The 21,077-nt window shown below is 40.9% G+C and overlaps 1 protein-coding gene across 2 annotated transcripts in view; it reads right to left on the bottom strand.

Moving 5' to 3' along the window:
* Positions 1 to 20,841, bottom strand: part of ttyh2l (tweety homolog 2, like) — a 45,380-nt gene extending 24,539 nt beyond the window's left edge. For both annotated transcript variants that reach the window (XM_084072871.1, XM_084072872.1), the window contains exons 1-2: positions 20,173 to 20,841; positions 12,544 to 12,716 (exon numbers count right to left, since the gene is read on the bottom strand). In XM_084072871.1, the coding sequence (XP_083928997.1) occupies positions 12,544 to 12,716; positions 20,173 to 20,301 (302 nt within the window). In that variant the 5' untranslated portion in view covers positions 20,302 to 20,841. The remainder of the gene's footprint in view (positions 1 to 12,543; positions 12,717 to 20,172) is intronic.
* Positions 20,842 to 21,077: the final 236 nt, after the last annotated feature.

Raw genomic sequence — 21,077 nt, 5'->3', positions numbered from 1 at the left:
CTCCCAGTCATTAAAGTCCCAGCCTCCCTGTCCAACATGTGTGTTTGTTCTTTCTATTCCTCTTTCCTAAACCCACAATAAAATAACAACTACTAACAAGCTACTGACAACTCCCAACATTCGCAATGAACTCAGGTCAAAGCAGCTACTACTGTGGGCGGACAAATAATTAAATGTATTGAACTAAAACTAGAGATTCTGGGAGCAATGGTACTGTATAGATAGAATTTCCGCTCATTTCTATTTATGTAAGGGGACTAATTGGGCCTGGATCTGACCAAAACACATGTGCATTCATTGTTAGTATATCTCAGTGGGCTTCCCTGAATAAATAAAGGAATAAGAAAGTATAGATTTTCTTCTATTCCGCTCTTCTTTCTGGCTGACCTAGCCTTGCACGAAACACACTGAAGCGACATGATATCCCTCTCATTTCATGCTTGATGAAGTTTTTGCCCTCCTGAACAAAGTCTACAGCTCTAACCCTTGTGTAATCTTCATATTATGCACCCGACATCCACAAGGGTCATAAATGAGCAGCTTCCTATGACCAAGTGTCTTCATTGAATTTGAACACATAATCTATTTTGCATGAAGAAACAAACCAGCTGTTCTAGTTGAATAACTGTTTTCCTACATCCAGAAAGAGAGTATTGAGTTTACACTACTAGACTACGAGACGCGTCACATCATTACAGGTTTTTCTGTGTGTTCTGTGTGTCTGTCTGCAAACAGAATTACTGGCAAACGAGTGGGCGGATTTCCCTGAAACCTGGTTGGAATGATCAGTTGGCTGGCCCAAAAAGATAATTAAATTGACATTTTGGGTCATCTATCTGTGCGGGCAGGTGCGCTTGTTTTTATTCTTGAACTTTTTAATGAATCTCACTATTTGTGTGTGTCCACTGCCTTTTTGTCATCATATTTATTATTGTTTTGATGAAAGGTGACGTACAGTATGGTCTGAATAAAAAACTAAATCAGGCCAATGACCTTGTGGCCAGTGAACTGTGCACTTCTGGACTCAGTGATGAGAGAAATGGGGACGCTGTGAGCTTGCAGATCTTCTATTTTTGGTGCGCGTCATGGCGCACAGCCAAGTAATAAGTCAGACATAAGCCTCTGAGACTATAACCAGCCTCATCAGTGTGTGTACGTCCACTGTTACCGGACTAGGCTGTATTGACCGAAAGAGTCATGAATGAATCGAAATGAATGAATCAACTTTGTTGTATGCGATAGCAGTGAGATCAGAGGCCAGTGGTCTGGTAATCTTCTAGGGGAGGGTCACATTGCCTTGGGAGCAAAATCTCATCCATCATATTCTAGACACAATTGTGGTTACTGAGACTCGGTGGCTGTAGTACAACACTCATGAATATGAATATTATCAGAATATTGTCTTGCTGTTCTGGAAGTATGTGAATGTGTATCTGATTGAAACTGTAAAATCTCAATTTCAAACACGCACACGCACGCACGCTCCTGCATTGAGCTGAGACAGATAAATAAATCCTGGAGCCATGGGTTCACAACATTCTTACAAGATGAGAGGTATTTGAAGATATTCTATTAGCAATAAAGTGTATCGGCTACTCCTAAACCTAACCTCTAAATGCAGAGATTATGACGACATAGACACACACAGAGTTTTGAGCAATCTACTTTTAAAAAATAATTCTACTAGTGAGCTACAACACACCAAAAGCTCCCTTTCAAAATAAGTTACTCAGTAGAAGTACAGTAGCTCAGCAATATTGAAGCCACTTTGTACCTAATAAAGTTGTCAATGTGGCTGAGGACATGGTATGACATTGAGTGATTAAATAAAACATAAAACTGTATCAAAGCTACAAATTGATGGAGATGGAGAATTCTCTTTTTTGATGTGATGGTAGTCTGTCAAGCCAGACAACTCTTTCACAATCTTTGAATGCTACAGACATGTTAGGCGGAAGCATTTGAAAAATTGAGTGAGCCAAGTCTCGAGAGACTACGTGATGGACAGACTGCACTCAAAACTCATCTGTCGTGCTACTTTATGTTGATGTGCACGTGCCACTGAAAATGTTAGTGATGTAGCTTTTGTCAAGCTGCCCAAGTACACAGCGGAAAAGAATTGCTCAACTACTTGAAAGTTACAGCATTCTGTAAGGAATGAAGCTACCCCCAAGCTACTTGAAAGCTACATCATTCTTCCCATTAAGACCGGGAAAGGATCTGTCATTTTAGATTTTACCCACTTTAACTATTATTCTAACTATAATTTAGAAGATTTACAACCTCATAGCACGGCACCGAGTGCTGCGCTATGAGCTCGTAGATCTGCTATTCTTTTAGAAAAATCGTGAAAATTTGTGCAAATCATTGAATATATATTTTTTAAAGCGAACATTTTTTCTTTGCTTCTGGGGATTCTACAAATGTCTTCTAAATCCTACGTTTTTTTTAAAAACATATGTCGCTATAATCAGTGGTTCTCAAACTTTTTCATGTCAAAATTATATGTGTTTGGCCGTGGACCCCCCATCTCAAAATATGTTGTTCCAGGTACCCCCCCCAGAAGCAAAGATTTGAGTTACATATTCAAAAATGTGCACAAATTTTCACGATTTTTCAAAAATAGCAGATCTACAAGCTCATAGCGCGGCACTTGGTGAATAATGGTGAAATTTGAATAACCAAAGACATTTTTAAATGACACAGATGCGTTCCCGGTCTTAATGGATTAATTCACACCATTCACACCAAGAAGTGGGAAGTGATGAGATGATGACTGATATCAACTTCTGTTTTTATATTTTCATAATGTGTCATGTCGCCTAGCACCCTCCGTTCTCTACCGAGCCACACGATAAATATAGGCCATGCTCAACCACGTACAGACGGCCAGATGGACACCACAGGCAATGATATCACCTTCTGAAGTGAGAATGTGACTGATGGGGGTGGGGGGTGCAAGTGAGGTGATGCACATCCTGTCATATGTACCTGCTTCTGTGTATTTGTGTATCGTTGCTGTGGGGTGGAAACTGTGTATGTCTGAAACCGTTACTTTACAGGAAATGGGCAAAAATAACCTGCATGTGGTCAGATGGATCCAATGCAGTTGTTTTCTAATCACAAGCTCTTGTTAAATGTTGGTCTTGGTTAAATATGTATTCAAACCACAGACAGACTTAACCACTTTCTAAATATTTCCCAAAAAACTGCAGATGTATAAGCTCACAGCTTAGGAGCTATCTAGCATAAGAGCTCAGATCTCATCTGACCAGACACACATACACTCCGTATTGATCAAAATGTTAAAAGAAATCCTCCCATTCACCTTTTTAGAGCATACTTTCTGACAGACAAACAAGAATGTTATTTACAGGTCATGTTGTACTAGATTCATTGTTTACCAGGTATCCTAGGTACAGTAGGCCTACTTTGAGGCACTATTATTCTCTTTGCATTCTACTTACGACTATAGTACAGTATTTACCTTGTTGCTTTGTTGGCTAGGGATCACTTACTCGTACTCTGGATGTATGTTCTTTAGCCTTTTCTTTTCATTTTTGTTTCTTAAAACAAATCTGTAAAGTGCCTATGTAAACTATGGGTTTAAAAAGCATTATACGGATACAGTTCTTATTATTGTGGCTGGCAACCAACACTATAGTTTTTGTTCACCTTTATTAAAGAGTAGAGCAACCCAAAACCTTGCTTCAGTCATGCTGTTTTATGCAGAGACGCGACGCGGTTCTTTGAATGAAAGGGGAAAAAAATAAGGATTTTAGGACTGGTATAATATGGTTCCACCTGCACGCAACGTGACCTCGCAGTGACACCAATAACAGACAGTTGTTGTGAAGTCTCTTTAGGCATCTCTGTTGGATACTTTATATGCAGGTCCATTGTTGTTGATTAGTGGTAGGACAACTTGGCATTGTACAGCTTGCATTTGACCTGGTTTTCATTAGGCATACTAAACCAAACTTCTCATACAAGTTTGTGTGGGTGTGTGTGTGTGTGTGTGTGTGTGTGTGTGTGTGTGTGTGTGTGTGTGTGTGTGTGTGTGTGTGTGTGTGTGTGTGTGTGTGTGTGTGTGTGTGTGTGTGTGCGCGCGCGTGTGTGTGTCGAGAGAGGGCGAGAGAGGGCGAGAGTGTGTGAGTGAGTGAGTGAGTGAGTGAGTGAGTGAGTGAGTGGGTGAGAGCACCGTGTTGTGTTTTTTTTACCGCTCAGGATGTCTGGAGGTCGGAGGAAATTATATTTTCTGGTATGTGTCATAAAAGAACGTCCCAAATCGCTAATTACCGGCCTAAAGCGACCCTTCACACACATACATTGCGCGCGCGCGCACACACACACACACACACACACACACACACACACACACACACACACACACACACACAGTCTCCCTGAGGGGGCAGGAAGATGCTTTCCATGCCAGTGTCTCTGTCCTGTCACGTGTGTGCATGGACAGCATCACAGACCATTGCATCAGTTCATAACACAAGCCATGGATAGATAAACATGACTTACTGCAGTGGTTCCAAACCTAGTCAGGATCAGCAACCACTTTAAAATCCTGAAAGCATTCTCAGCCCACCCATCTGACCACGGATCAGACGGGTCGGCCGCCTGCATTTTCAGAGCATGTTTTATTTGAAAGATCAATCAGCCAACATTGCGTTCCGGGTTGGATCAATGGAACTAACATCACATCCAGGGTTGCCAGATCTGCTTATTATAATTTCCCCGCAAGTTTTATTTGAAAATAGCCGATCTACAAGCTCACAACGCGTCGCATCGCGACGCGTTGTGAGCTTGTAGATCTGCTATTTTCAAATAGCTGATGTATATGTTAAAGTGCTCATGTGGCCCATAGTCGCTTCTTTTGGGCTGGTTTTCCTAGACCTGGCTGCTTGTTTCTCTCACAGAATCTGGCAACACTGATCACATCACACCTATTTATCTGTATCACAATTGAAACAACATTTTCCATTTTACTTCATTAGTTTATGACTATTATTTGGGGTCCCAAAGGTTGGGAATCACTGACTTACTGTATATTAACTAGGAAACAGTGTGGTACTCAAAATACAGTGCACATTAAAGCCATTCTGGCCATTAAAACATTAATAACATCAGGTTAAATAAATAAGAAAATCAAATGATTCACACTTGCAAGTGTGCATGGAACCTTTGGTTAAATCTATCAAATCTTGGGTATTCTTTGATCTCACTGATCGGTCATAAATACAGGCTGTATGTGACATACTGTATGCAGCGGGTGAAGCTCACATACAGGAAATGCAAAACCATAAAAGGCCTCTGTCTGCTGCAAGCCTTCGAGTCACCCATTAGTGTAGGAATGGGTGGCTCTGGATATAAGACAGAAGCTGGGCCTTCCACCAACATCTAGCAGCATCAGCCATCCACAACAAAGCATATGATTCAAACACGAGTGATCCACTCCAGAGTGTTTACCATTCAATCCGGGTACGCATACTATGTCATTCTAGATTTTAACCACTTTAACCATTATTTTATACTTTGGCTATTCAAAGATAGTAGATCTACAAGCTCATAGTGCGGCACTCGATGGCACGCTACAAGCTTGTAGATCTGCTATTTTTGAAAAATCATGAACATTTGTGCAAATCTTTGAATATATATTTTTAAAGTGAACATTTGTAACTCAAATCTTTGCTTCTGGGGGTCCCTGGAACTAAACATTTTTAGATGGGGGTCCGCGGCTAAATACATATAATTTTGGGGGTTCAGAAAACTGTTAAATGGTGACCAAAGATCAGCTCTTTGATGAATGCGAGGAGGGAGTCAGAAACCTTTTTCATTTCAGAGTTCTATCTCAGTGATGAATCGTGCAGCGTAATGCACAAAATTAAGATTTCAGCCACACTTCATGAATAAATAACAAAAGGGAAACTAATGCATTTCAGCTATGATAGCTCTCAGGGGTAAGACTGAGATATGTGAGTGAAATAGAAAATACAGATTAATGCAACAAAGGCAGCACGACCACTTCCTGGTGTGTTATTCACATTACATTTCCACTCAAATGTAATCCTGTATGGAAATCACAATTAGTGATTACAAAAAAAAACAATTGTGAAAGCAAGAAGGTAATGATGAATTCAGAACAGAACTTATCTCATCTCACATCAGGTTTACAGGAAGAAAAAAAAGTGGGTGATTTTTTTTGTCATACAAGCTCCATCATTAGAAGATTAATTAAGTAGGAAGGTGCGCTCCTTGGAGCGCAGATAGCAGCGGATAATAAATAGACAACAAATGAATTAACACTAACAAGCGGTATAGTGCGGTACTAGTTATAGTAGCAATGCTCTGTGATTACGGTGTGTTGAACTAGCCACTTGACTGTCCCCATCACACAAATACACAACAGCTATCAAAAATATAAACGGCTTAAACTGCACGTGTTTCTACTACACATGCTCATAAATCGAATAAAGTGTTCTTCACTATGCAACATGCCAACGTCACCATGATGTCAACACGCTTACAATTCATGTCATAAATCATTAGTGTTATTGTCATCACCTAGGCGCTGTGTGAGGTAATTTCCCGGAAATTAAGCTGTGTGTGTGTGTGTGTGTGTGTGTGTGTGTGTGTGTGTGTGTGTGTGTGTGTGTGTGTGTGTGTGTGTGTGTGTGTGTGTGTGTGTGTTTGAAAAGCAGCATCATTTGAAAAAGACTGTCATACAAAAATACATTTTAAAAGTTACAATGTGCAATTTGTTCACAGGTCCAACTAGAAACAAAAAGCATTGTGGAAGTGTTTACATTCCATCTAACCAAAAACAGAAATATTTATTTTCTTGGCCAAATAAACGCAGACAGGCTGGGAAGCGCTTTCAGGCATTCAACAGGTTCCAACAAGTCTCAACAGTCCATTCAAGAAAAGCGAGATTCTCCTTTTGCCTTATTCAGGAACATCTTTTCAGAGAAAACTTCCTCTAACTCCTATCCAGGTTCCTTTTCCACAGCTACAGCCTCCGTTTCTCAGTGGACTTGGAGCTTGGGGTAAAGGGGTAAAAATGCACCCTCCAACCGCTCTGAGCACCTGGAATCCCTGTTGTAGATCCCACAGCAGCAGCATTTGACCATAGTGTTATTATTCCTATAATGTTGCCGGTTATCGTGACACGTAGATTATATTGATTTATATTGCACGAGTGGGAACGCGTCCTAGTCTATGGCGGTTTAGCAACGGTTGCTAAACCGGTTTGAACAATTGCTATTGTACGGAGGGGCTTAGCGAATGTGTTTTCAGCCTACTCCCTGCCCACACCATTGTGAAATCCCAGTGGGACATTTTGTTCGCTGGGGAAGTTAGTTGTTGTTGACAGTAATGTTGATCTATTTATTTAATTACTGTTGATCAAGTGCTACTTTCTCATTTGTCTTTGTTAATAAATAATGCTATGGCTAAGTAATAAACAGATGTTTGCCCAGCATTCATCGTTAATCCTCTACTGAGCCTCTACAGCCTGTTGAGATGGCAATGGGGGGAAAAAAAGAAACAATTATCCTGTGGCTCAGTAGATAACAGAGACGTCGTCGACGTGTGAGACACATGATGAGAAATGTGTACGAAAAAAGCAAAAATGTGCACACTGACTGACACCCACCAGACAGAGAGAGCGGTCCATCAGAAAGGCGGTTAGTGCAAGATTGGGGGGGGCTGGATGAAGGGGAGGGGGTTCTTTTTGTTTCACTCTCAAGTGAATTAAGAATTGCAGAAAAGAAAACCAGGTGCGCAAGTGAGTAAAAATACCCTGGCACAAATATTATAGTATCTGGTGCTCTTGGAACAATAGGAATGAAGACATATCCAAACTAGAGTACATAGCTCCCACTAGGCAGTCAAACAACAACAGGAAGGAACAGATATATTTAAAGGCTTTATTGTCGAGTGGCTACATAATTATAAAGAAAAAATAGTATGTTTTTACCACACAGCCTGTCTTCATCAGGGCATAACAAGAGAGAACGGTTTACCCATATAGCCTACAGTATAATATATAGTTACACGCAGAATAGGAAGACAAATCTTTTCAGAATGTTGAATGAAACATTTATTTGTCTCATCTGTAACAACTATGTAATAGCGAAGAAGGGGAAACTGGAACGACAGTTTTATAAAACATAACTGGCAACACATCAGTCTGTTTTCATGAAGCTGGTTGGTAAAGCTAAGGCGACCACTGCAGGCAGCCTACCTACTGTTGCATGTGGCAAGAGGATTTGTGTGGCCATTTTAAGAACAGGGCTTGAAATCATGGATGTCATCAACAGTTGTCCAGGAGAACAGTGACACAGATGCTAGGGGATTTCAGAGACTTGGAGGCACAGCTGCAGACATTAAATCCTGTGTTTCTCTCTCCATTTGGATGAGTCAACAGATATTACTAATGTTGCCCAACTGTGGATCTTTCCAGTCTAGTGATGCCTGCTTGTATTTTTTTTCTTCTTTTTTTTTTTACAGAATAACAGTTATTATTCTGTGGTGTCATCTCATTTTATATTAAAATTGGCTTAAGGGAGGACCGGCCGGCCATAACCATATAAGGAGTTCCCAATGCAGCTACGGCAAAATATGGAGTGTGTTGTCTAACGTCAATGTGTCATCATGGCATCAAGCGCAAACAAATCAGTCAGCTCCATGGACGAGGACTGACAGATACAGAGATCCGGTTGTCTAGAGCCACAGATCCGACAACTATGTCCATATATGGTCATGTGCATAATGCATATATGGGACCGACCGACTTCAAACTCGAGGGAGTACGGTGCCTGCCATCGAGTAGTTCCGATATCCAGTTGTCCAAAACCTATATGGGCATATACTGATCAGGGATCTCCATATACTGGATGGGTATAAAAGGGACAAGCACTGACAGATACAGAGATCTCACCATATCGGCATAAAAGGGACATGTTTTGTAGACAGGCAGAATATATATCCCCATATATGGGCACAAAAGGGATACAGACGTTTACAACGGGTACTCTGACAAAGCAAGTGTGAGGGCCCCGAACTGTAGATGTGAGGGCTGTGTAGCAGCCCGAATATTGAATTTTAAAACTAAACTAGGCAAAACTCGATTTATATATGAAACAGGATCATGTGCATAGTACCTTTCTTCCCAGATAGTCATAATGTAGTAACTTGCCTTTATTATTCACATGGAAATATTGACTTATTTTTTGTTAGGTATATATAGGAATATTATTAACATTAATAATATTCTGTGTTTGTATTTTTATTCTAATAAGCATCCTATAATAAGATGTAAAATAAATGCTGGTTTTCACTCTTTGGCACTGGTAGATCTTGCCAGCCTTGGAAAACGGCCAAGTGGCCCAAAAGGTCGCCCACCCCTGGTTTAGACTACATGGGTGAATGTTTCTCTTTTGTTATGCATTGATGAGGACCATCTGTAACATGCTGGTGTTCTTTTTCATTATGTAGCTACTTGACAATAAAGGCTTTTATTTCTTATATATATATATATCTGTTCCTTCCTCATTTCAGAGGGCCTGAGACGCACACGCACACACACAAAATATAATTCGCTTTTTTTAAGAGCAACCAAAGGGGAGGTTTTTTTTTTACTAATAAAAATCTTGTGATGCAGTGGGACAGAATAAAGGACAGATTTGTGTTATTGGATTAGAACAGTGTTTTACAAAAGCATTAGGTCAAGCCAGAGATAGACAGAAGGAATGGTTTGTGTGTTTCTTTTGTGCACATAAGTTTGCAGTTGTAACAATGTAGATTTTCGCTCCTATCCAGTGACAAAAGCACAGTACCACAATATCCGTCAAACTGACAGTTACTTCAATACATACAGTATTCATGAATTCAGGCTCTATTTCATATATAGGCTCTAGAGAGTGATTCTCAACCTTTTTTTTATTTCAAGGACCCCCAGTTTGATTATGCATTAGCCCACAGTCCCCCATTGAATTACAGACCCCAACACGGTTTGGTTGGTTCCTAACTATCAGTCATTTAGCTGGGGACCCCCTGGAAGCCCCTCAATGTCCCCCAGACCCCATGTTGAGAACCAGCGGGATAACTAGCTAGGAGAGTTGTTTATTCAAAGAAACAACATCCTGCAGTGTCTGTACATCCTGATACCACACTCGTTACTACACAAGGACATAAAAGCATCAATATCACTAAGGCTTTCCACCAGCGAATAGAGGAAGGAAGCCAAAAGCTATCTGTGCAATCACATACTCATTTATCAGTAATGTGTGGCTGTGTGCGTTGCTTTATTTGTTCGTTAACCACTTGAGCCCTAGCATCCCTATTCTGGTGGGGAACATTCACCCAAAATAGCTGATCTACAAGCTCACAACACACTACACAACATGACGCGTTGTGAGATACAGAGGTAACTCAAGTATAGTTCGTTTAAGTGTTTAAATATCACGTTCCTTTGACAAAAAAACCCAGAGGTGTCTAGAAAGGGAAGAGTTAATATTGCTCTGTGGATAAGCGGTATCATGCTCAGGCACTTAACACTGCAACAAGCCTTCTTTCTGTACTGTAACTGGGGGTTTGGAATGTTAACAGCAAGCTAACTCAATTAAGACCCAGCACTTAGATGACAGTCACAAGATTAAGATTCAATCAAGCTCTTTGGAGGAATCATTTGTACTGAATTACCTTCATTTCTGTTCTACAGAACCCAAGAGGAACGCCTCCCAACTAGCTCTCTCACTAAGCAAGAGTAAGATGGTCAGGCTGCATCATCGTTATGCTTATACTTTTCTGTCTGCCGTAAATAAATGCTTATTTAAATCATTTATATTATAAAGATTTGACGGTGAGTATATGTGGCAATCCAATTACAAGAACCCTGCGTTAAATAAACAGCAGATGGAGCTAAATTATTGCACATATAATCGAGTTCGCTTTGATCGCCCTTTGCCTTTGACAATTTTATGTGCCTCGTTAAAGTGACCCTGGATAATCAATCTACCGGCGAAATATGCCGTGACCAGCAAGTGACCATGTGTTTTGATAGCATAAAGTCAGCGCTCGGTGCTGTGATCAGCGAGGCAAACCTGCAAGCTGTTAGCACAACACGTGCATGCAGAGAGAGACTGAAAGGATTTCCTGTCAATATGTTCACAGAGTGGGCCAACCTCTGAGCCTTCGGTACGCAAACACAGACTACATCACCGTTTAGTCTGTAACCAGGTCAAGGCCATGACATGTACACCAACAACGGCATCCAAGTGGTGCAGGCAGGGGTACAATTCTTTCCCACCTGGAGCCTGGGGATTGATTCGCTTGGTAGGGCGTTCTTCCAACCAACATGATTGTCCATGTTTGTGTGTGTGTGTGAAGCGTGGTGGGAAGGACGATCTCTGTCATTAAATTAGCTACAGGTAGTGGAAATAGCGCCCATGTCCACTATTCATGATTTTCTTTTAAGTATAAAGTTATTACATTATGTAAGTTATCATATCTGCCCTGTGCACATTTTGTTTACGAAATCTAAAAGCCAAACAGAAATGTAATTTTTATTTATAATGTTCCAACGTTCAACTACAGAAACATTAAACAGACATTAAATCGTTAATCGCAACTATTTGAACAACAATTAATGGTTAAGTAAAATGACATAATCGTGACAGCCCTATCAGGGAGAGGAACTGGGTAGAATACCGTGGTCCTCCTGGTGAAACTCATCACTGTCAGGTAAAAAGAAGTGGCAGCTGACGTCACGTGAATCTGAGGAGGCAAGTGCTTAAAGGACAACTTTGTTTTTTTACAACCAAGGTTTATATTTTAGCTTGTAATTAAAGCAAATAAATGATGAGTGTAAATTTTTTTCCATTTACTGCTTTCTATAGTTTTAGCATTTTTTGCGATATTTTTTACAGTGGGCGGGGGCATTCTGTCCGGTGGCTAAATATGCTTTTTTTACACAATAAAAAAGGTCCGGCTGTCTGAGATGGCCAGATGTGAGTTATTGGGGGCTAGAAGAGCTACTGTAAATAATAATAAAGAAAACTCCGGGTTAATGTGTTAAAAAAATACATATTTAGCTAACGGACAGAATGCCCCCGCCCACTGTGAAAACACTGTAAAAAAGATTGGGAAAATTGCTAAAACTATAGAAAGCAGTAAATTTAAATGTTTTAACACTCATCTTTTATTTACTTTAATTACAATCTAAAACATAAACATTGGTTGTAAAAAACCAAAGTTGTCCTTTAAGGTCTACATCTACCCTCAGTCCCTCACCAAGACAAACCAGTAGCGGACAGCAGTGACAGGGACTGCATGGGGGGGAATTGGCCATTGGCACAACGGCTAAATTGGTAGAAAATTAACAATTTAACATAATCAACCAGCAATTAAATTGCAATATTGTTTATTCATTTTAGTCTGAAACAAAGACGCACAAGAGAGGAGGACACTGTCGGGACTCTCCCTTGCATTCGTGACCTCTGGGCTACAAGACAGACGAGCACAGAGACCTACCATATGATGAGGCCCGTGATGACAGCGACCCAGGTGACACAGCAGCCATGGGGTCTCTTGGTCTCGTCGGCCACATCCCTGCGGCAGCAGCACAGACAGCACAGGTACCCAGCCAGCAGCAGGAGGCTCAGAGCCAAACCCAACGCCCCCACGCACGCTAGGAGGATCAGCGACTGAGTGAAGCAGGGACAGAGAGAGAAAGGGACAACATGGGAGACACATGATAAGACATCAAGTACAGTATATTGTGATACACAGTACATGGTGAAACTGGTGATTTTACACCGGAAGTTTAACATCTTGACTTTACACTGAAAGTTACCATCCTGCCTTCACATTAGAAGTTAACACCTTGACTTTACACTAGAACAGGGGTCTTTTTCAGACCAAGGACCCCCTAGCTGAGAGAGAGATGAAGCAGGGACCCCCCCCCCACAACATTGGATAAAATTGTGTTGCAGATTCAACTTTTTCATAGATTTCATAGATAGCTTCATTGAGTATCATCAGTGTTGTGTAAATTCATGTTTTTTGTTCATTTCAGACATTTAACCACTTACACCTTCAATACTTAGAGCTTGGTTTGCTCTCTTTTCCCTCTACACCAAACCTCTTTGCCGAAAATAGCCGATCTAAAAGCACACAACGCCTTGCAGCGCGAGGTGCTGTGAGTTTGTAGATCTGCTATGTTCGGCTAATGTTTCCCTCAGAATAGGGATGGTAGGGTTCAAGTGGTTAAGGTAAAAAAAAACATCCTATCACACAAAGATTTGGTGGACCCCCTATAGTAGCTCTGAGGACCACCTAGGGGTCCCGGACCCCCTGTTGAAGACCCCTGCACTAGAAGATAAAATCTTGTCTTTACAGTAGAAATTGTCCATCACGAAGTCAAGATGTTAGCCAGTGGCCAAAACAACAGGCCTATTATCTGCTTAAGTGACACTGTGTATCTGTTCTGCGTGGTCATGAGGGGTTAGTGACCCTCTCCCCCCACCACCCTGCAGTTCAACAACCAGCGTGAGAACAGCCCACCAGGATCAAGCAACACTCCTATGTAAAGATATACAGGGGTCAAGGGATGGTGTTTGCTCCATCAATCAGCAGTATCACTGCCTGATGCTGAGACGATTCCTAGACAAGACAATTGCTAGTAGACAGATAAGACTGAGAGAGAGAAGAGAGAAGAGAGAAGAGAGAGAGGTTTGAACAGATTAGGTGGTCCTAGACCCTCTTGTTTCCCTGCTCATTTCCATGGCAACAGTACAGACTGGGGTTAAGAGGGGAAAAAAAGAGAAATGTGTGGCTGTAGCAGGGGGGTGTCATGTGACTAAATGTCTTCCATACAGTCTTGTGATTGTTAAAGCAGTCAGGGCCTGCAGAAGCAGACAAATGATTGGTAAGAGGACCTGAGAGTGGACCAGTAGTTTGGATGGTACACTATGATCAGGACAGTGAATTTCACTTGGAAAGTTTAAAAATAGAAATGGACCCGTACTGCACTATACCATCTGACATTTTAAAATGTGAACACAAACCAATTAAGTAACGGGCATGAGTTTTGATTTCAGTTATGTGGGGATTTACCCTCAAGAAAACAAACCATATCCCTATCTTAAAATGTCCTGCAATTCACCTGAATGGACAATGCGCTTGAATGAAATGTTTGGTCTTTAACCAGCAGCTTTTTATTTTGTAAAGCACTCAAGCACTGTGAACGCACACAAGCAATAGAGAGGATAGGCCGTTGGGAGCAGTAAGCTGCACACAGCAGCACTTGCTTTTGCAGTCAGGAATTAACATCACACGAGTTGCTTTGCGAATGGAGACATTTGATATGGTTAAATGTGGAGCTGTGATTGCCATGGGAGGGCAACCACCACGTGCTAAATTAATGGTTAAGTTTAATGGTACAGTACAAGTTAATGGTACTGTACTGTACTGTATAATGCTGGAGTGACCTTCCTGTGACAGCTTTGTTACAACATGATTTATGGCCGTCATTGAGGGGAAAAAAGGTCAAAGAAGCGTATCGCGTATGTATCATGAGATGCTGGTCTCGTGTTATGAAAATAAAGTACTGACTAGTACTAGTAGGGCTGGTCAATTAACTGAAAATATATACTGAAAGAGACATTATTTTAGAACCAATAACGGTCTTACTCACGTAGGTTAGCTGCATAATAGAGGGAGCATATTTTGGGGCATATGTTTCTTAATTTCTTATATATCAAGGAATCAACACGAATCATTTTTTTTTATAATCGACTAAATCAGTCTGATTTACACCTTAACCCTGTTTTATACTTTGTGGGACACTGGTGGCGTACAAAAATAGCAAAAATAGCCGATCTACAAGCTCACAACGTGTCGTAATGCGATGCATTGTGAGCTTCTAGATCACCTATTTTAACTATCATTCATTAATCGGAATCAAGGCAAAAGTTGGGAATAATCTTGATACTGATTTGAAGTAATATTGCCCAGCCCTATAGCCGTCTTTGAGGGAAAAGGCCAAAGGAGCATACTAGATGAGTATGTAACATCTAATGTATCATGAGATGCTGGTCTCGTGTTATAAAGCACTGTATATAGTCATCTCCATCTATCGATGGTAAATTCCAGGCAATGACTTCACATTTGCATTTTATGGTCCAAAGTCCCCATTTCGCAATGGGCAGTGTTGATGGAAGATACCTTAATAACTATGTGATGGAAATAGTAATTTCAACTGAAAGAAATACATTTGCCTAAACTGGTGATAGGCTCCCAACAGTCATAAAAACATGTCCTTACTCTCCTTGCAATCCTTGCTGCTTACTGTACATCTTTTTATTTTCAATATCTGCCCGTTTATATGATGTTTTTGCATAGTATTGTATATTTGACCGTCATTAAAAGTTTTGATGAATTGAGTACAAAGGACCCCAATGGAAACAAGCCATAGTGCTCTCTTGGGTTTAAAATCCTCTTAACAGACCTTGAATTGAACTGTACTTGTACTTATGTACTTGTGTACCGTACTTGTGGTTGTCTTTGCAATTTTTTGTTTTTGATATTTTTTGGTTAAAACAAAATTTAAAAAAAGGTTAAAGCACTATATTGTGATAGTAATCAGTGCTATAGAGTGTTTGTTTAGTAGCAGGGGTCTCTGCATCTTTCCAGATTTTTAATAAACAGAAAATACATGTTCAGGTGGGTGGCCAATCTTCAGCCAATCAGGAGAAAGTACCAGCGTCAATTTTCAGTGTTCCAGTTCCAATTTTGTCTGCTAATTTTTTTGTGTCATCACTTCCAATTTCAATTGTTTAATCTGTATCCTGTGCAAATTCTCTCTCCTGATTGGATAGAATTGGTATCCCGATCTGAAAATGCTTTTTCTGCGCTGGTGGAAAGGGGAGACACCTGTTACTGAACAAACACTTGATAGCAATGAGTACTGACAGAATGTATAGTTAATTAACACTTATTTTAACAAAAGAAATATCACTCACCCTACCTTTAATTAATACAAAATAAAAATCCCATCAAAAAAAAATCGAAAATATCAGATCTACAAGCTCCACAACATGTTACAATGCAGCGCGCCGTGAGCTTACAAATCGGCAATTTTTGCTAATTGTCATATGACGAAGTACATAGGGCTTACAGTAAGTGGCTAAAGAGCCTACCGTGTCCTCGGCCCTCATTTGACTGTCACTACAGCTCAGCTCGGTCCAGTCTAGACTACAAGCCCACTGCACCCATTAACGCCCACTCCTCCCCCAATTTTCCACTCCATTGTTTTTTAATTAGACATGCAGGCAGTCAAATTTCCACTGACTGCCATGCCACAACAAAGCAACCGAAGGGGGGGAAGAAAGAAATGAAGGAAGTGAGAGAGCGAAAGAGAGAGAATGAGCATAGTATCACAGCTCACTGACCGGAAATACATTGATTTTTCTTTTCCCTGAAGATGTTTTCATAAAGGCTGTTTGAAACTAGGCCTAAAGTGTGAAGGCTTCGCTGATTTAATTTTGCAGGAGAGACGGTATGCTATTGCAAGTCCTTCTGTACCTTCACGGTGCATTGATTCCTGCAGCAGACAACATCACATCACAGAAACAAAAAGAACAAGGGTTATTTTCAGGCTTGCCAGGCTGTGTCAGGCCTAGACAGTAGTGAAAAGGCTCAGGGAAGCGTTATACTTCATTGCACAACTGCATCGCTCAGTGATAATAACCAAGTTTGTGTTATTTCCGGCGGCGGCGAGCGAAACAGTCAATAGAATATTTGTGGTCAGCCCTATGTTCCCATATCCCTATGTTCCCTCAGTTTAGAGTTGGGGTTGAGGGAACATAGGGCTGAGGGAACATACGTAGGCGGCTACGCTTCAGTATAATTTCAGCTTTGGCAGAGCGCGCTCCTCTTGAACTGGCTCTCAACTGAACTACGGTGACACTGCTGGGATTCAGTGACCCACATGTATGTGTCGTTGATGCATGGAGAGTTTGGAGCAGAGAACACAAAATCTGATCTGGAGAGACTAATGCCTAATTTATGCTCTGTCTACAACCACCCGACAACGGTGTTAGGGCCACTGTAATGGGCCTATATTGTGTACATTCACAATGGCTTGGAGCCAATAGTAATAATAGTGGAGATTAACTATCAAACATTTTTCTGGGGGACCCCCTGGAATGCCTTCAAGGACCCCTGGGGTTATCCAGACCCCACGTGGAGAACCACTGAATTTAGTTGATTCAAGTTTTTTTGTTGTGTTAGAAAATGAAGCCTTTCATATTAATAAAAGGCTTTTGATTAATAAGTACAAAAAAATGCATTTCCAGTATCCAGCGAGACTCAATTTGCAATTCTGTGAACAATATTTTCACAAAATAATAAATGAAGTAAAATGCAGTTTTCTGTAACAGAATGGCTCCCTTGATCTCACTTTATGTGAGAAAGATCAGATAAGTAGCACGCTGCTTTCTTAGTCTGGCACATGACATTAATTTGTGATTTTCTTTTTTTAATCCAATTAGTTACCCCTCTCACATTACGGCAATCTGATGTCATGTGAACTTTTTATATTGTGATGTTTTGGGTAAAGTTAAAAAATTTACGATGGCCTAGCGGTTAAGGCTGACGCAGGTTAAAATCCTGAGGTGGCTCTCAAAGTGGGGTCCAGGGACTCTCTGGGTTCCTTGAGGGGGTTCCAAATGGACCCTTACAGGTCTGTAACTCCGAGAGTGTACAAATGGAACCAAGTGGACCCGTAAGAGTTATGGGGGATCGGGGGTCCTTGAAATTAAAAAGTTTGAGAACCACTGATCTAGGAATTAATACAATTCCATTAATAATTGTTAAAGTGCAGCTACAAGTTAGTAAAATATTAAGGTAAATAGTACAGTAAGAGTATAAAACAGTAGTTCAACATCAACTGAAGCATTCAAAATAATTGTTGACTGTAAATGACATATAATCATGTGATAAATGACATAGTACCGTATCGGAATGGCATAGATAGACTGACATACTCGCCGATACCGATGCTAGAATTGTAGGCAGTATCCGTATCAGCAGCAGCAACAACTCTAATTGTTTGATACATAACTTACAACAGATCCATAAAGCCAAAATATCAAAGTCCTTTACACATAAGGCATTCAGTGAGGCAGCGGTGACCAACCATAGCTTGCCTTAATATTTCAGTTTCTTTATAGCCCACATCTTGTTCATCCAATCCTCCTCAGGGACATTTATCTCATCTACATGGCCACAAGCCATGTACAACACAAGTGTTTTACTTGAGGATAAATGGGATCGTTTATTTTTTGGAAGCCACGGCATCCGGATCTGGATTGAGAGACAAATGACCACCTCTGCTTCATCAAATCAATAATAGATTCTTGGCACAAACCTTCATAAACATTCAAAACTTTTATCCAATAATGGGATGTGCAATCAATCTAAAGATGAGTCTGGAGTCTGGTTAGGCCTACTACTGTACACAAAAAGCACTCACATCCAAAAGGAAATGTATTTTGTAAAAGAGTTACTTCTAACTGTCGAGGTTGAAAGATAAACCATAAACTCAATTTTAACTAAACAAAATAAAGAAAAACAGACATTGATGACCAAGATAAGAGGCTTGTGAGAACCACAGAAACTGTTCTGTGACTAGATTTAGTTTGTCAATGTATACCCATGTCATGTTTTCAAATAGAAGGTTTTCAGGTTAATACAGGTCACGTGTCATAGGGTACATTTGCTTTCTGACACATGTCAATGTCAGTCTTTGAGTGACAGGTACCAGACTTGGAGAACCAGGTCTACTATGGAGACTATGCTGCACTGCTACCTTCAACATGGAAGGTTTTACAATCCAAAACCCCATCATTTTGGCACAGTCAGCATATACATATGCCACCAGACAGGCAACACAAGGCCGGTTTTCACTTCCCAAGACAAACAAATTATTTGAAGCCACAGTAGAATACAGAGAAATGGAAACATGGTATTCTTTGCCACTGTTAATGACCAAGCTGACACAGAAATCACTTTCAAAAAGTTAATAAAGAAACAACAGGGGAAATATTTGTTGTAGGATGTACTAGATTGTTTTTAATTCTTTTCAAATAGTCTTATATGTGTTCAAAAAATAATTTTGTATAGACTTTCAAGTTTAATGTACTTTTTCTTTATGTTTTTCAAGTGTATGTTTTTGAAATGTATGTATTGTTTTTATGTGGACCCCAGGAAGACTAGCTATGCTTTAGGGCAAGTGGGGTCCCCAGCGAAAGTAGTTAATGTAGCATAGCATCACAGCATTTAACCACTTTAACCTTTTATACTTTGGCTATTTGAAAATAGCAGATATACAAGCTCATAGCACAGCACCGAGTGAGCTTGTAGATCTGCTATTTTTCCAAACATCTTGAACATTAGTGAAACATTTTTACACACATCTTTGCTTCTGAGGGTAACTGGCCCAACATATTTTCAGATGGGGGCCAAATATTTATCAATTTGGGGGTCCTTGACATAAAAACGTTTTAGAACCACTGCTTTAAGGCACAGCTGATGGGGATCCTAACAAATTATGTATACAATAAAACTATGTATCACTCTGGAATACTGAAGTTGAGTTAAAGTAATGCACGCTTTACGCCATTGGTTCTCAAAGTGGGGTCCGGGGACCCCCAGGGGTCCTTGAGGGAGTTCCAGGGGGTCCCCAGCTAAATGATAGATTAGGCACCAAATGGACCCTTATGGGTCTGTAACTCTGAGAGTGTACAAATGTACACATTTGTACACTCTCAGAGTTCAATTGACATAGATTTTACAATATAAATTGCAGTCCAAGTGATAGAAATGCCATTAAATGGGGGTCTGTAGCCCTAATGCATGTCAAACTGGGGGTCCTTGAAATTAAAATGGTTGAGAATCACTGCTAGAGCTGTAAAAAAAATCTTCTCTTATGGGGGTCCCTGTCATATCTTTTGAAATGGGGGTCCGCGGGGCGCGGGCTAATAAGGGGGTCAATTTGGGGGTCCTTGACATGAAAAAGTTTGAGAGAACCACTGCTTTACGCACCCAAACGACATTTACGCACGCTTTACGCACTGTAGCCAAGTTATTATCACCAACCTGCTGATAGCTCGCATCTTCTGGTCTGAAAGTGTTGCCAACCGGCTGGAAAGTGAGGTTGAAGTGAGGGAAGTTGTGCAGCCAGTACGTCCACCACGGAGCGATGTAGTCGAGCCTGGCGATGGCCATAGCTGCTGGAAAAAGTCGCTCGAACCAGACGACTTTAAAGCTCACTCACACACCAACGAACCCCGAATACCAAAACAATCGCCCCAAAACACAGTCACCCCGGGGCAAATCCGGCGACCTCGGAACGGTCGCCACCTGGTAATCCTAAACGTAACCTCGGTAAACTATACCTTAACCTAAACTTCTTTCTAACATTATCCTCAGTTAAACAAATACAAGAATACAAGAACCGCTGGGGGCGAGTGGTCCGTGGGAAAAAAGGGGGGCAAGCGTGTTTTGGGGCGAGTCTTCCGGTTACCAACCCCACCTCTAGGAGTCGTCGGAGAGCGTCCTCGTCTCGATACCCTTTAATTTCTTTAAATATTTCCAGGTTCTGCGCAAAGCAAGCAAAAATCCACGACTTTGACTGTAATGAGCAGCACGGAACATTAGAGAGGAAGAACTTCCTTTCGCTTAATTGTACCCCTCAAACAAGGCATACTATTAGTATCCTGGTAGTCTGTTAACTCTGTTTCCATGTTTCGATGTGATTTGTTGTCAAAACTCTCCTGCCGTATGACTGATCTGCCCATGAGCGCACAGTGCGAGACCTACAGCCAGTGTTGCCAGAGTTTGTGAGAGAAAGAAGCAGCCTAGGAAAACAAGCCCAAAAGAAGCAACTTAGGCCACATGAGCACTTTAAACTGAAATGCAACCTGAAAGGCAATAGACCAATTATTTGTTTACTAACATTGAGCCTGGACGCACAGGTGATTGTTTCACGCAATCAATTCCCA

This window comes from Gymnoscopelus microlampas, assembly GCF_963454915.1.
Source record: "Gymnoscopelus microlampas genome assembly, chromosome: 11".
Classification (NCBI taxonomy): domain Eukaryota; kingdom Metazoa; phylum Chordata; class Actinopteri; order Myctophiformes; family Myctophidae; genus Gymnoscopelus; species Gymnoscopelus microlampas.
This window is presented reverse-complemented; position numbering and strand designations above follow the sequence as displayed.